The following is a 15,166-nucleotide window of genomic DNA, read 5'->3' on the forward strand; positions in this document are numbered from 1 at the left end:
AATTCAAGGGGAAGTGCAAAGTGCTGCACCTGGGGAAGAGCGCCCCAATGGAACTGCACACATTGGGGACACTTGGCTGGAAAACAGCCAAGAAGGAAGATGAGGGTCCTAGTGGACACCAAGCTCTTTCTTGGAGAGAAGGCAAATGGTATCCTGGCTGACAGCAGTGGAGGGAAGCAACCCTTCCCAGCTACTCAGCAAAAGTGAGGACAGACCTGGAATGCTACATCTGGTTTTGGGTCTTCCCATAAAAAAGGGACAGAGTTGTACTGGAGAGAGACCACTCAAGGGTCACAAAGATGCTGAAGGAACGGGAGCATCTCTTCTATAAGGAAAGTATATTAAAAACATTTTGTCAAGATCTTCCCCCTTAACAGAAGCCCATGGAGCTTGTCAGATATCACTGACAGATACTTCTGTTTTTTCAGGCAGGAAAAATAATCACTTTTTAGTATCTAAAACCCTCCTCTGTTAGCACATCTATGGAAGTATAAAACAACCTGGGAATTCAGACATTATAGCTCAACAGAACTGAACATCACACTTGTAGCAAAGGGGCTGTGTGAGAATTCCAGCTGAGCTTTCTCTACATTTCCCCACCCCACTAAAGACACAGACAAAACACTTAAAGTGGAACTCATTTATTAAGTTGAAGACAAGTTATTATTGTCTGAAAGATTACTACAATAGGAAAGCATTCTACAAGAGATGAGGACAGAACACAATATAGCAAATTCAAATCTACATGCATTTGATTCATCATTACAGGAAAAACATCATTTTTCTGCATACTAAAAAAGACAGTCACATTTTAGAAGACTCTGGTGTACATTCAGAACAGTGTACATTAGTCAGAATCTCTCAACAAAAAAATCATGTGCTTCAAATTGAAGAGCCTGCAATTTTTTTATCTTTTTAAAATCTTGTGGGACCCCTAAGCATAACCTCAGCTAGGTCCACAGGCATATGAAATTAAAAAAAAAAATCTTTAAAAGACTTATTTAAAACATTATCACAGCACTAGGAACGCAACCTATGTAAACATGCAACTTTTGCATGTTTTAAAATATTGATCCCCTGGAGCCTGTTTCAGATATAGCTGGTCTGAAAACACCTTGCACTTACAGAAAGAGGGCCCCGGTAATAACTCCTTTTAGTCTGGAAGTGAAGTAAAACAAAATAACAAACATAACAAAACAAAAATCCCCAAACAAAATCAAATGTATCTCACTGCCACATTAGGCAGGTTTAGTTTATAGTAGGAAGTGCTGGCAGATGGGGAAGGGTAGTTTCATCCTGAGGCAGCTGTGTGACACTATTTTCCAATATAATTAGAAAAATGATAGTGTAAATTGAACACAGCAAAGCCCAATGGCATAGAAATAACCCCATCATCAAGCTGATGATACTGTACCCTCATCTGCATTCCAGGAAACTATTCCTGTTTCAGCAGTGGGGAAGAGACAGCTTTCCATTCCACATTTTACTCAAAAAAAAAAAAAAAAAAAAAAAATCATTTTGCTGCATTCTAAGAAGTCAGCAATCACTCACAAGCGTGTACAGCTGCTGACTCAATGAACTTGAACAAACATTGTAGGAAGAGTACAGACTTCAGGAGGCAGAGAAAGCATTCTCACTGAAGTTGCTTCAACTACTCTAGTAAAAATAAAAGTATATGAAATTAACTGATGCTATATTTATGCATCAATCCACTCTAGGGAGGTAAAAATGTAATTCTCTGGAAACCTGAACTGAAAATTGAGCAAGTATCACACTGCATATTTAGAACTTGTTAAAGCACGAACACTAGTAACCTGCAACTAACAGGCATGCTTCAGAGCTTGCTGCAAAATCAATCTATGGCTTCCAGAGCTTGAGGAGGCCGTCTTCACTGTAAGTGGCAATCAGGTTCTGGTGGGGGTGATGAGCAATGCCAATGACATCTTTTTCATGGACCTAGAGAGTAAACAGAAAGAGACATTAAGAGAGTCTTCCTTCAGCAGATTCAAGACAAATATTCTCTTCAAAAAACAAGTGAAGGAAAAACAAGTGAAGGAAAGCTGGACTGAAGGTTAAGGTGCTTTGTGCACAGAGCAAAAGCAGGGGCACACACCAACATTCAACTCCAGTCGCAACAATTTCTGACGTGGCAGTTACTTTTTGTTGGGCAGGGGAAGGTTCAGTGAAGGTTTACATCCACTGAAATCCACATCAAAGTGTTCCCTGTTAAATTTAGACATTCATGCTGGTATTCCTCTTTAAGTTCAATCTAAAGCAAATTTAAACCCCAAATTTAAACCTTTAAATCTGATGGCTTTTTCAGATTCTCCACCAACTAGAGCCCAGGTCAAAATATGCCCTCATTCAAGGAAGTCTGAACCAATTGAGTCTTTGCTTGATGGGTAAATACTTCCCTAATTTCTACAATTATATGGTTCTAAAAACCCCAGACACATTCTACAGCCAAATTCCTGAAATTCATTTGTTAGTAATCATGTTTGCTAGAGATGAAAGACTGCTTGGTTTGAGAATGGACTTCATAATGAACATTCACATCATCCCCGTGTTTAAAACTCTGGAAAAGCTAAGAGCTGAAAACTTACAGTCAGAGTTCTCTCCAGCTTGCCCGTCACTGTGCTGAAGCAGTACAGCACAAAATCTTCACCAACACAGTAGATCCATTCACCACGAGGTGAAAGTGCACAGCAGACGAAGTCACCACCTTCTCTCTTACCAGAGCTAAAACTTCTTACAATCTGTAAAGAAAACAGAAGGATTAATCAGCAGCATATCAATACCATGTTTAGGGCAAAAACATTTAAGAAGTACTAGGCCTGTTCAGAACACAGATCTCTCCATAGCTTCAAGAGCTTTCTGTGTTCTATAAACTTGAGTTCAGAATAGTTTGCCATGCAAGCAAACCAGAGAAATCAGTTTTAACCCTGCTAGGTTATTAACTAGGTCTTCTGCATTCTTGAAATGACAGAGTGACCTGGAGGGCTACCAGTAAGACCACATACCTGTCCCTGCATATTCATGATGACGACTGTATTCGATCTGTTGCAAACAACAAAGTGTTCTGGGTTTTTAGGCAGCAGAATGACACTGTTCACAGTAATGTCTGTCCCTGCAGTGCTACCAAGGGACTTGAAGGTGTTGGAGCACTCTGTTGTCTTCACATTCCAAACCTAGTGTAAAAAAAAAAAAAAAAAAAAAATTAGTTTCAAGAAATGAAAAAGAAAGAGCTGATATGCAATTATTGCACATAAGGGAATCACTACATCATAGGACAGTCAGTTTAGAGTCTAGAACAAAGCAGAACAGGCAGGGAGCACTACACTTATGTCTCTGTTTCATAAATGCAGCACAGACATGCTCTGCAAGAGACTGTGATAACAAATCTCATCTGTTCTCACACAAATCTACAGCAAAGTCACAAGCACACTCATTACTGCAGATAACCCCCGAGTCCTTCCCCAGTGACTGCAACAATTGTAACAAAGCAGGGATAAGACAGCAGGAGTCTGAAGGTATTCTTTACAGAGGGTAAATGCCATCTTACCTTCACTGTGCCATCAGAGGACGCACTGATAATATAGTGGCCATCCTGGGTAAAAGTAGCTTCATTGACAAAGGAAGAATGACCACGGAATTCCTTAAGGGTTTTCCCAGATTTTAAACCATGAATCCTGTAAGACAAAAGAGGTGAAAATGAGTAAGCAAATTCCACTCAGTAACCAAATAGGATCAGAATTTTGCACTACATGAACAGTAATCAACATTTTCCAGATGCTAAGAACTGTAGGAAAAGGGGTTTGAGAATCCTTTCCTATTAAGATTAGAGCAGTGTTTGAGTATTTTTCTGGGTGTATTTATGCTCACTTCTAACCTATCCTGCAATGATCCTTAGAAAAAAAAAAGAAAAAAAAAAAAAAAAGGAAAAAAAATAAAAAGAGGAGGGAAAGAAGAAAGGAAGGTATATTCACCTAAATAATTTTAGTATCTTAACACCTAAAAAACTAACTATTGGGTTAACATCACTACCCAACATGTCTTCAAAATAAGTCGAGTCAGATCCCTCAAAAGGTGTACAAGCTGAAGTACAAAATGCAGGAACTATTGAAAAAATCCCACCCCACCAAAAAACTCCAACCAAACCTAACCAAAATATCCTTCCCGACACCCAAACAGGATTTTCCCAAGAGAGGCAATGGGATCTTGAACCCTGGAGATTTTGAAAACACAGCTGGACAAGGCCCTGAACAGGCTATCCTAACTGACAGGCCAGCTGTGCTTTGAGAAGCACAGTGGACTAGAGACCCCTACAGGCCTGGATTATACTATCTCATAATTATACTGCTTAATTAGAAAAACCTGTTTTCCGTTCTCCCACATTATCAGTTTATTTACCTGATTGTCTGATCGAAAGAAGCACTAAGAATTTGACTGCTGTCTTTAGAGAAACTGAGGCATGTAACACCTTTACTGTGAGCTCGTTCAAATCTTCTCAGGCACTGACCACTCTGGATTTTCCACACCTGAAAAGGAAACAGCAAGTAAGTGATTACTTTGTTATGAGAACACATGAGCTTCAACATCAGAGCAAACACATATGTTAAATACATGTTAACGAGAACATTATTGGTATTGCAAACTGATCTTTTTGGTCACCACCTCTCCCAACACAGTGTACAAAAATATTTGTACCTTGATCTTTCCATCCTGGGCTCCAGTTGCTAGCATTTCTGTATCTCTACTGAAGCACATGCACAGCACTGCATCATCCATCATCATGAAGTTATCTTGTGCCTGGTACTTCAGATCCTAAACAAAAGCAGAAGATTCATGGGTCACTAGTGAAATCAATTAAGTCTATTTTAAGGCAAAGTGCAAAAGCATTTACAGTTTTAACTTCAGTTATATTTTATAACATATTCTAAATCAGACTTCATAGCCTTGTAATACAGGCTACTACCACTGTCACCATTTTAATGGCAACAGAAACAGTGCAGGAAGGTAAAGAAGTTATCACAGAGACAAATCTATGACAAACCAGAGAACTACACCCACATAACTACTCCAGACTGATATTTGCATCACCTAAACAGAATCTTTTCAGGTTCACAGGCCCTAAGAAATTAAAACAATTTCAAAGAATAGATCCAGGTGCTCTGGCAAACCAAAGTCACTCTGGGTGAAATAAGGAGTAACTTACCTTCCTAATCTTTCCAGTAGTGAAGTTCCATACTTCAATGAAGCCATCAACTGAGCCAGTAACCAGGTACTGTCCATCTGGAGAAAACCGAGCACACTCTACGTGTGACTTCTGCCCAAACTGTTTAAAAAAGAACATAAACAAATTTTAAGAAGCAATTTAAAATACTAAGCTCATTAAAACAAATCCACAGTGTCATTCTGATGGTAAAAATACAGTACTTTCTAGAGGTATGTATAATAAATTTAATGCTGAAGTACAAAAAAAAAAAAAAAATCTGTCAATACACAGAGAGTTGCATTTTCAAAAAATGGTAAAACAAAACAAAAAAAACCTCCTTTTGGTCTGGTAACGTAAAATGTTACAACAGAACCTGCATGGTTACATCAGGAGCTGAGTTGGTATCTTTGTACTGTTGTTTTTGCAGCGAATTCTCTGCTAACAAACACCTTTTAAATCCCTAAAATTTAACTCTGTCAGACTTCAGAACTTAATAAATTTCTGAAGTTCATTTGGAGTAATGTTTCTCCAGTGTAATTTTTACAGAGAATGTTTGCTTTTTTTCAATGTCCAATTTTTTATTTCTAAATTTTTAAATTCAAGTGGCCATGACAACAGAAGAAAAAAAGCTTCACTAGCCCAAACAAAAACACAATATCAGTTATGACAAACAAAAATTCTAATAAAGCATTTTTAGCAAGTTGTTACTGAACTGATTTCCTAAGTTGAAGCTCATGGCTTCTGAAAAACAGTTTAAGACACAGGTACTTCCTCGAACAAATGAAGAAGGGAACTACGCCAATTCCTGCAAAATTATTGGTTCTGAACTGTGAAGTCAAAGATGCGATTATCTTAATCACAAACACCATAAACACCCAATCTTGTTAAAAGACAGATTTTAATCTGTCTAATCTCAGACTCCCAGGAAGAAAAGTCTACTGACAAGATAACGCAGGGAAAAGGGAGGAAAACACACAGGTGGGGAGTGGAGGGGAACGACTTACAACAGGGAAAAATAAGCACTCAGAAGATCTCCTCTTATCTCTCCACATTAAGCATGCAAAGGAAAGATCAGCAGAAACAAAGCAAACATTACCTTAATGTGCCGGCTCAGCTGCGTGGGGAACTTCTCCTCTTCTACGTCTTTCACAGCTGCTTTGCCTCGGAACAAGTCAATTGTCATACCGGGAGGAAGCAGGCCCTGGTGCTGCTGCCATTTCAGCGCCTTTAGGAGATGAAAGCCGCACCATTAGCCACCAGTTAACACAGATCGACCACACAGAAACACCGCCTGCACCGAGCATTCTGACAATCAGAAAGGGCTGAAAACACACCAGAAAACGTGTGTCACAGAATGTTATTCTCAAAGTGCACGCTGTGCTGCATATTTACTCTACTGGAAGAAATCTACCACTAGAGTGATGACTTCTTCCACAACTACTAAATCCTTCCTACACGGGAAAACTTTTTTAAACTATACCACGTTTAAACTTTACTTTTATACAGCTGGAGACTCAACTACATCATAACTAGTTTTATACAGCAACAACCTAAAGACATAGCCATTAAAACATCTTTCAAGACTCACCTGCCCCAAGAGTGCCATCAGACGAGATGGAGGCACCACGCTGACCTCTCCAGCCAGAGCTTGTGCAATAGCAGCTCTCCTCTTCTCCTTGCTACTCCCATCGGGGTATGCCTGCAGAAAAGTTATTTTCATGAGGTTATTGTGCCAAGTAATTTTTTTTTTTTTTCTAAAAAAACCCCCTCTGTTCTTCTGAAATTAAAACCCCTTCCGTATAAATTTTCTGTTAGGAGTCCAAAAGAGGAGCTCCTCCCCCCCTTCTCTTCAATACCCACCTTAAATGCAAAGAATTATCAGGATTGGAAGAGATCTCCAAAATCAGGCCCTTAGCTAAGTTAGCCATTAACCCAACATGCTCTCACAAAGACGTTCAGACTGATGTTAGCAGTCAGAAAACATGCCTTGTTTTTACTGTTATTACACACAACCTGCATTTTCTTCTGCTGCCTCCATAACACTGAAAAGGCAAGCTGCAGATACCATCCTGGACAGGCAGGACACACGGCCAAAACCCCAAACTCCCAACAGCAGCACAGGTTTACTCCCTCCTGATAAAGTATCATGCACTACTTCCCAAAAACTTCACAGAAGGTGTAAAACCATCAAATGATGAAACTGCACAGTGTCACTCCCCAAAAAAAGCAAAAACAACCAATGCCGTGAGCCATCGGCAGCATGCAATGATGCTGAGGCTCCTGCAGGAGAGGTCTGTAGAGAAAGGATTAACCAACGTACCTCACGAGGATCAAAGTAAGATCTGGCCAGAAGGTTTTCCAGGTGGATGTAGCGCTCTGGCTGAGTTTGTTTCAGCATGATCATGGGATCTGTTTGCCTCAGCAGAGACCGGGCAGCACCCAGCTCTCGGAGCTCGATCAACTCCAGCACAACCTGCACCCAGAGACAAGCGTCTGCATCAGCACAGGGTTAGCGGAAAGCACCCCATGGAGGTTTCCACAAGGACCACAACAGCCCGCAGGAACCCCGCGTTTGCTCACCTGCTCATAAAGATCAATGAGGGTCTTGTCGGGCAGCTTCAGAGACTGTATGGCCTGCAGCACCGTGTCCCAGTGCCCGCTGTTGATGTCCGCCACGAAACTCTCAATGCTGTCTACGGTGTTGAGGGACACGGTGGTTTCCTCCTGCAGGGTGGCGAGCGCCCGGTGGAGGCTGTTTTCCTTCAGGTACTGCATGATGAGCCGGATCACGCTGCGGCCGAGACACAGAGCACGGTCAGCGGGGCACCGGACACACGGGCCGTGCTCCCGGGCCGCAACCCTCGGCCCCCTCACGACCCCGGGGCCGCCGAGGCCGCCGCGTCTCGCCTCCCTTCCCCTGCGCCGCTGGGGCCTGACTCAGGCCCGGGGCCGCCAAACCGCTCCCTCCCCGCTCCCCCGGCCGCAGGGGCCGCACGGTCCTTCGCCACCGCCCGCACCACCGGCATACTTACTCGGAGGACTCGATCTCGATGGACATCTTGAAGCGCCGCTGGTGCCGGAGCCGCCGCTAGCGGTAGCGGTAGTAGCAGTGGTGGTGCCGGTGTCGCCGCTAGGCCTTCCGCCCGCCGCTCCGCACGCCACTTCCTCTTCCCGTCCCGTGTCCCTGAATAAATAACGCGCGTGCCCGCCTCCGCCCCGCCCCTGGCCTCGTGACGTCACCCGGCCGGGACGGCCCCTCCCGGCAGCGACGGCGAGGCTGGCGCGCCCCCCGGCGGCGGAGCGGGGGCAGCGCAGGGCCGGCCGGGCGGCGCGCCGAGCGCGGGTGTGCCGTGCTTCCCACAGGGATTCCTGCTTCCCGCAGGGGTTCCTGCTTCACACAGGGGTTCGTGCTTCCCGCAGAGCCGCAGCACAGCTCCAGTCGGCCCGCGGTATCCTGGCGTTTATCCGCAGTAGTGTGACCGGCAGGACCTGCGCTGAGTGTGCCCCTGGTGAGGCCAGCACTCATGGTGAGTGCTGTGCCAGTTCTGGGCCTCCCACGGAGAGGAGATGCCAGAAAGGCCTGGAGCTGCTGAAGGGTGTGGAGCACAGGCCCTAGGAGGAGCAGCTGAGAGAGCTGGGACTGTTGAGCCTGGAGAAAAGGAGGCTCAGGAGTGACCTTGTCACTCTGCGTGTCCCTGGAAGGAGGGTACAGCCTGGTGGGGATTGGCCTCTTCTCCCAGGCAGCCAGTGACGGAACAAGAGGACATGGCACCTCAAGCTACACTAGGGGACCTTCAGGTCAGACATCAGGAAGAAATTCTTTACAGGAAGGATTAGGCATTGGAATGGGCTTCCCAGAGAGGTGATGGAGTCACTGTCCTTGGAGGTGGTTAAGAAAAGACTGGACACGGCTCTTATTGCTGTGGTCTTGTTGACAAGGTGATGTTTGGTCATAGGTTGGACTCAAAGATCTCAGAGTTGTTTCCCAACCAAATTGATTCTGTGATTCCACCCACTGTCATTCATAGGGATCTCAGAAGATTCCCTGTGGTGGCACAGGCATGGCAGGCTGCAGGTCAGGCATTCTGGCAAAGACACACAGCAGTTCCTTGGCATGTTTCTTGGCACGTGCAAGTTTGTGGGTGCAAGTCCAGGGTGTTACTTGCAGTTTGCAAGCCTTAAAAAGCCATTGTGAGCTCTGCATCTCAGGAGTGTGGTCATGTATAAAAGAATGACAGTGCACAAAGCAATATGAGTAGGGAAATTAATAGCACACGTCTTGGCTGCTCTAATTATGGACCAAGAATTGGAAAAATTATAGTCTACTGGGTAGAGCCCTTCAGTGGTGCCTGGATGAGAAGACAACTCACCTTGGAACACACTGAAAGTGGCCCTCGCAGTTCATCTGTCCTGCGTGGACTCTGACTGAGGTAGCCCTGGTTAGTACTACAAGATGAGCAAAGCTCCCTGTGACTCTCCTGGCTGCACACAAGCTTCTTTGTCAGGAAGAGAGGCTCTTTGTTCCCTGGGCAGCACCAGGATCGTGCGGCTCATGGCTTTCTGGGCGCAGCACTTCCCACCTGCACCCCGTGATCCAGTGATACCACCCAGCCTGATACCAGAGCTAGGCTGCCAGTACATGGCGGTGTGGAATCCACAGTACTGGCCCCTTCTTGGATAGACTTCTTCTTGCTGTTTTTTCAGGCGTGTGCATTTTGCTAGATGAGCCATGGAAAATACAGCGGTGTGTGAGAAACTTCCTCCTTCTGCCAAGGAAAGCTGTTCTTTGCTGTCTCTGTCCCCAGAGTACTCAAGAAAGTAATCCAATAGCATGAAGTTGAAAAAACAGTGAGCGAAATACATGGCTAACATTCTTCATTCTGTTGTTTCCTCTCTGTGATCCCGACTAATTTTTTTTACTGCTTTTACGGAGGTGCAGGGATTACTTCAGGGAAGTGTTGTTTAATCGTTCCAGGTTTATTGGTTTTCAATGACAGGTATATTCATGTTGTTTGAAGGTTGTTTTGAAAACAAGTCTGATCCAGACTCTAACAAAGAAAAGCCATAAAACCTAAAGATGGCAGCTATTTTTGTGCTGGCAGCACATAGGAATCTGGCTCAATTCCTCAGTAAATTCAGCTGGTGCTCTCTTGCTGCTCTCCCCCCAGTGTTAACAGCTTCTAGCAAGAAAAACCAACAGGTTTTGGTTGTTTTTTTCCTGGCCCTGAGCTGTCCCAGTCCTCAGGATGGCATTTTTCTGAGGGGTGAATTCAGCTCAGGAGCCTGCTAACAGACTGGACTGCATGCTGGTTTACCTAGCCCTTCTGGCCCTCCTTCCCTGATAGATGCAGAGGGAGGTGGACACCCCAGGTAAACCTTCTTGTGCTCTCCATCTGAGAAAAGGGTCCCCGTGGTCCAAGTGCTATGCAAGCACACAGGAATCAGACTTGGACTTTGAGGCTAGACACAGCTACAGCCATCATCTGGTACTGGCAGCAGTCCAGTGTCTGGAACCCTCCAGAGATCCTTCCAGCCAACACTCACAGGATGCCAGCTCTGGCAGAGCATTACATAAGGCAAGAAGAGGTTTCTATTATATGTTTTGGCTCCACTGGAAGTGGATGCAAAGGGATATACACAGTCTTGATGTAGTTAGGCAACACAGTTATCTCTAGTACACTGGAGCTGACCCCAGTCCTTGTTGGTCCCAGGCCCATTCTTTAAATGGAAGGTGAGCAAGCATTTTGGAATCAACATTTTAATGCAATATGTTTACCTTTCTTTCTGGCAGAAAATTTAATAAAATTTTTTTTTAATGCCTCCTGATTCAAAAGTAGTCAGTTTCCAGCTTTCCGCTCCTTGGTGCATCCTGCTGTTTTGCTTCTCTGGGAGAGCAGCTTGAGCACCAGGAGTGAGGTGTGCCTTTTCCAGCCAGGCCACCAGTCTGCACAGTGTGAAGCAGGATCCGTGAAGCGGATGAGATGCAGAATCACAGCCTACCCCACATCCATGAGGACATCACATTCCCCACCAGTCAGATGTCTGACTTCATGTGCAGCTGTCTGCTGCCCCACAAGCTGCAAGGCTTGTTTTCTACGCCCCAGAGCTGTGGTATGGCACCAGGAGGCCACATAAGCTTACAGTGACAATGATGTCCTTTCCCTGCTCTCTGAATTACTCTGGTGATCTACAGTGATGTTTGGCTTTTCTCAGCTTTCAGGTCACAAGGCCAGAAATTATTCCTTCTGTCAAAGTGCATTTACTGTAGTCTCAAAATAAGACGCACACCTCTGAGGCCAGCCTCTTGAGAGAAGCTGTGCAGGGAAGCAGCCTGTGGTTTCTGTTTCTCAGTTCTTGAGAATACTTTTTGTGGATCCCTCAAGAAAAACCCCACCCCAGGACCAGTGTGTCTCACAGGGAGAGACCTGTGAACTGAGATTGATTTGTGGTTCCAGAGAGTTGTTAAACCTGTGTGCAAAACCAAGTTTTACTTGTCGTTGCTGGTGAGGCAGACCACGTGCTGGGCCAAGTGAGAAGTGAGGAGACACAGATAAAAGGACATTGTCATCCCTTCTTCTGGGTAGGATGTGGAGAAGCTGGAGGAGGACCAGCAAAACATCTGCAAGGCAGGGAAGGGCATGGAGCACATGGTCTGCTGGCAGGAGCTGGGCTTGGCTTGCCTGGATGAGGTGAGGCAGGAGGGAGGTTTAATATCAGCCTGTAATTACTGGAAGGGTAATTCCAAATGGCTGAAGGCTCTTTGATAGCCTCAGCTGACACAAGGAGGGGCAGCAGCCGCCTAGCTCTGGGCCTGTTAGCTGCAGTCACCAGCAGCTCTGGGGCAAGCACCAGGGAAGCAGGGACCTTGGAGACAGGGGGGGTTTAGTCGTGGAGACATTCTCTGTCCTGAAGAGAGGATTTTTCTCGTGGCCACAGAAAGCCTGGAGGGGGCTGGGAGGGTCTCGTGTCTGTGGGGCTTGAACTGAAACATTTCCCCCTCCCCCCAAGAGCTCTGGTGATGCTGGAGCCCTGCAAACTGTGGACCACACTCTGGCTTCATCTGACCCTCAGCAGCACAGCAGGGAAGATTGGTAATTTAGGCCAGTCTCTGAAAGATACCCAGTGAAATGTATCTTGGACTAATTAGGCCTTAGGGCTCAGGAATTCAGTTCCAGTTGCCTGGCCTCTGTTTTGACCCCTCCTTCCTTTGAAGTTCATAGAGGAGAGGGGAAAGGAAATGAGAGGAGAGGCCCTGCTTTTCCTGTAAAATGCCTCATTCCTTATAAAATCGTTTGGCAAAAATCTCTTTCAGCTGGATAAGCTGAATGCTTTAATACATGCCTGCAGTCATTTTCCACCCTTGTCTCAATTTCCCTGGCTGCTTTGTCACTGTTCTGCATCAGTAAAACTGTAGATGCACAGACACAAATGCTTCTCAAAGAGGTAACAGAGAAGATCTGCAAAGGCATGTTAGAGGGCTCTGAGTTGCAGCATTGTGTTATTTCCTGGGCCAGCTCGAAGTGCACAGCACTATGCAGTACAGAGGCTCCTGCTCCAGCTCAGCTCTGGGTTTTGAGACCTTTCTTCCAGGACAGCCTGCTGGGACACAGCTTCCAGCCTTTCCCAGGCTGTGAAGAAACTACGCTGAAAATCCTCACTTCCATGTTAGCAGGAGGAAAGCAGCCCTGGGATGGTGAGGGAGAGGCACATAGTATCTCAGATACATCCTAGGCACTAGGGGTGTTCCAGGGCAGGGGGGATCCCAAAGCTCCAAAGGAAGGCAGTTGTATTCTATCTAATAGGAAATTTTCAGGAGTTTTTGGTAGGAAGGCATCTCTGGAGGTCTGCAGTTCAACTCCCCAGTCCAAAGCTAGATCAAGTTGTGTTTAACCATGTTGAATTCGTCATACCTCCAAAAACAGAGACCTGGTCTCTGATTTGTACCACCCTCGGTGGAGGAACTGTTCCATGCCCAGCTGGAATGTCCCATCCTGCAGCATGTTATGTTTTCCCATGTCCTGTCCTTGTCTGCTTCTGGAAGAGTCTGTCTCTGCTTTTTCCATTACTCCATTCAGGAAGCGGATGACCCCTCTGAGAACTCTCCAGCTGTCCCTTCTCCCTTCTGGAGAAGCCCAGTTCCCTCAATGTCTTTTCATGCACCCTGTGCTGCAGCCTCATAACCACCCCAGTGGTCGCTGCTGGATTCTTTCCAGTTTGTCAGTATTTTCCTTGTAGGCCCAAACTGAAGGATGCAATAGAGAGATAAGCCTTCAGCAGCACAAAGTGGTGAGCGAGAATCACCTCTCCTGTGCAGAAACTGATGAGTCTGCTTCTGGCCCATTCCTGAGCTGCTGAGATCGCATCAGGTGACAGGCCTTCCTCCTGAAACACAGCAACCAGTTGATATTAGTTATGGGCTTTTTCTTATCTCTCCTTGTGATGGGTTGTAATCCACGAGGTGCCTGTGCAGTGGGTTGTCACGGGTCCTGATAACTGCGCAGAGTTTCTGTCTCTTTGGCCAGGGATCCAGAGAGAGCAGTAGGAACTACTGTTTCCCTAGAAAGTGGCCTTGCTGCAAAATGTGACTGGGAGAGAGTGTATTTAGAGCTGGATCATTCTTACTTCTCCTTTTGAGAGGTGAAAGGATGGCCCAAGTGTGGTCAGAGATTTCCTAGACCTACATTTAGTGCCCACCTGCAGCCCTCAGGCTGGGAGTTTTCATATCCTGTTTCATACCTAACCTCCCGCACAGCTGCAGGGAGGAAGACTGAATCCGGCCACAGTGGCAGGGGCTGAGCTGTGGTATGGGTAAACAGCTGGGAACAGAGAAGGAGTCTCCAGCTTGCCTCGTGCTCTTCACATTTGCCTGCATGGGGGTCTGCAGCAGCATGTAAAGGGCCCATGCTCGGAGTGCCTACTGGCTTCATCTGAGTGCATCTGCCCAGCTGATTCCTGCCTTGGGCATCTTGGAGGCACTGCCACCTTCCCCAGGCTGCGAGGGGGAGCTAGCTGACCTGAGGCTGGGTGGGCACTGCTCTCTGCGGGTTGGTTTCCTGCTCTGTGTGGTGAGGGGCACAGGGAGGCCCAGCGCAGCTCACAGATGGTAGGCAGTCACTGGGGTTTCAGTGAGGACGGCTTTCAGGTAGTGTTTCCACATGCAACTTACAGAAAATGCCTCAAAATCCATGTATGCAGCTGTGCACCAGTGCAGGGGCATTGGATGCATTAAACCAATAGAGCCACAGGCACTCAGAACAGTTTTCACACCAGTGGCTGCTATGTTTCTAATCTGTGTAGTTTTGAAGTGCTAAACCAGCTTGTGATGCAAGGACAGGCAGGCATTGATCTGGGTGTATGCAGAGCACAGGAGGCCTCATGAAAACAAAATGTGGCATGGTGTACTTCGCAGTATTGTCTTGGAGGGGGAGACCATGCTACAGATTTATGTTAGAAGCTGGATTTTCCAACTCATTTGAGTGATTTTATTGGGTGAGTCATGTAAAAACTGCTTTAAGGTTAGAAGTGAATTTAAAAATTAGGCTGAAAAGGTGTTATTCACAGGCAAAAACTGATTCAAGACATTTATCTTTCATTTTTATGGACTGTAGACAAGGGAGAATTGTGAGAAGACTAATTTCTATGTAACTTTATGAGTAATGACACTCCCTAGTAACGTTTGATAGGATTGAGTATATTTAACTTGCAGGCTGTGTTACACTTCCAAGCTGTAATCTTGGGCAAGGCCCTTGGATGCTTATAAAAATGAGGCAAGAGGCAAAAAAAAAAAAGAGCAGTAAAAGTAAGGAAAGGACGGGAAATCATGTTTGTGGCTTGGCAGGCAACAGCTGTTCTTCAGGGCTAGCCCCAGCCCCAGTCCTTGCCTTGAGATCATCAGCACCAGTAAGACACTCAGTCTGCTCTCCAGGAGCAGTGGCCTCACTGCTCTGTCAC

At 45.8% G+C, this 15,166-nt stretch overlaps 1 protein-coding gene across 1 annotated transcript; it reads right to left on the reverse strand.

The window, feature by feature from the left end:
* Positions 1–625: 625 nt before the first annotated feature.
* On the reverse strand, positions 626–8,391 carry SMU1 (SMU1 DNA replication regulator and spliceosomal factor). The gene is made up of 12 exons (XM_059492834.1): positions 8,248–8,391; positions 7,796–8,006; positions 7,536–7,688; positions 6,804–6,914; positions 6,312–6,440; positions 5,216–5,335; positions 4,708–4,824; positions 4,411–4,538; positions 3,563–3,689; positions 3,021–3,188; positions 2,604–2,756; positions 626–1,956 (listed from the first exon to the last, which is right to left on the reverse strand). The coding sequence occupies exons 1-12, from the start codon at positions 8,271–8,273 to the stop codon at positions 1,858–1,860; spliced, it is 1,542 nt and encodes a 513-aa protein (XP_059348817.1). The 5' UTR covers positions 8,274–8,391; the 3' UTR covers positions 626–1,857.
* Between the last annotated feature and the right edge of the window lie 6,775 nt (positions 8,392–15,166).

Source organism: Ammospiza nelsoni, chromosome Z (assembly GCF_027579445.1).
Source record: "Ammospiza nelsoni isolate bAmmNel1 chromosome Z, bAmmNel1.pri, whole genome shotgun sequence".
In the NCBI taxonomy this organism is placed as follows: Eukaryota; Metazoa; Chordata; class Aves; order Passeriformes; family Passerellidae; genus Ammospiza; species Ammospiza nelsoni.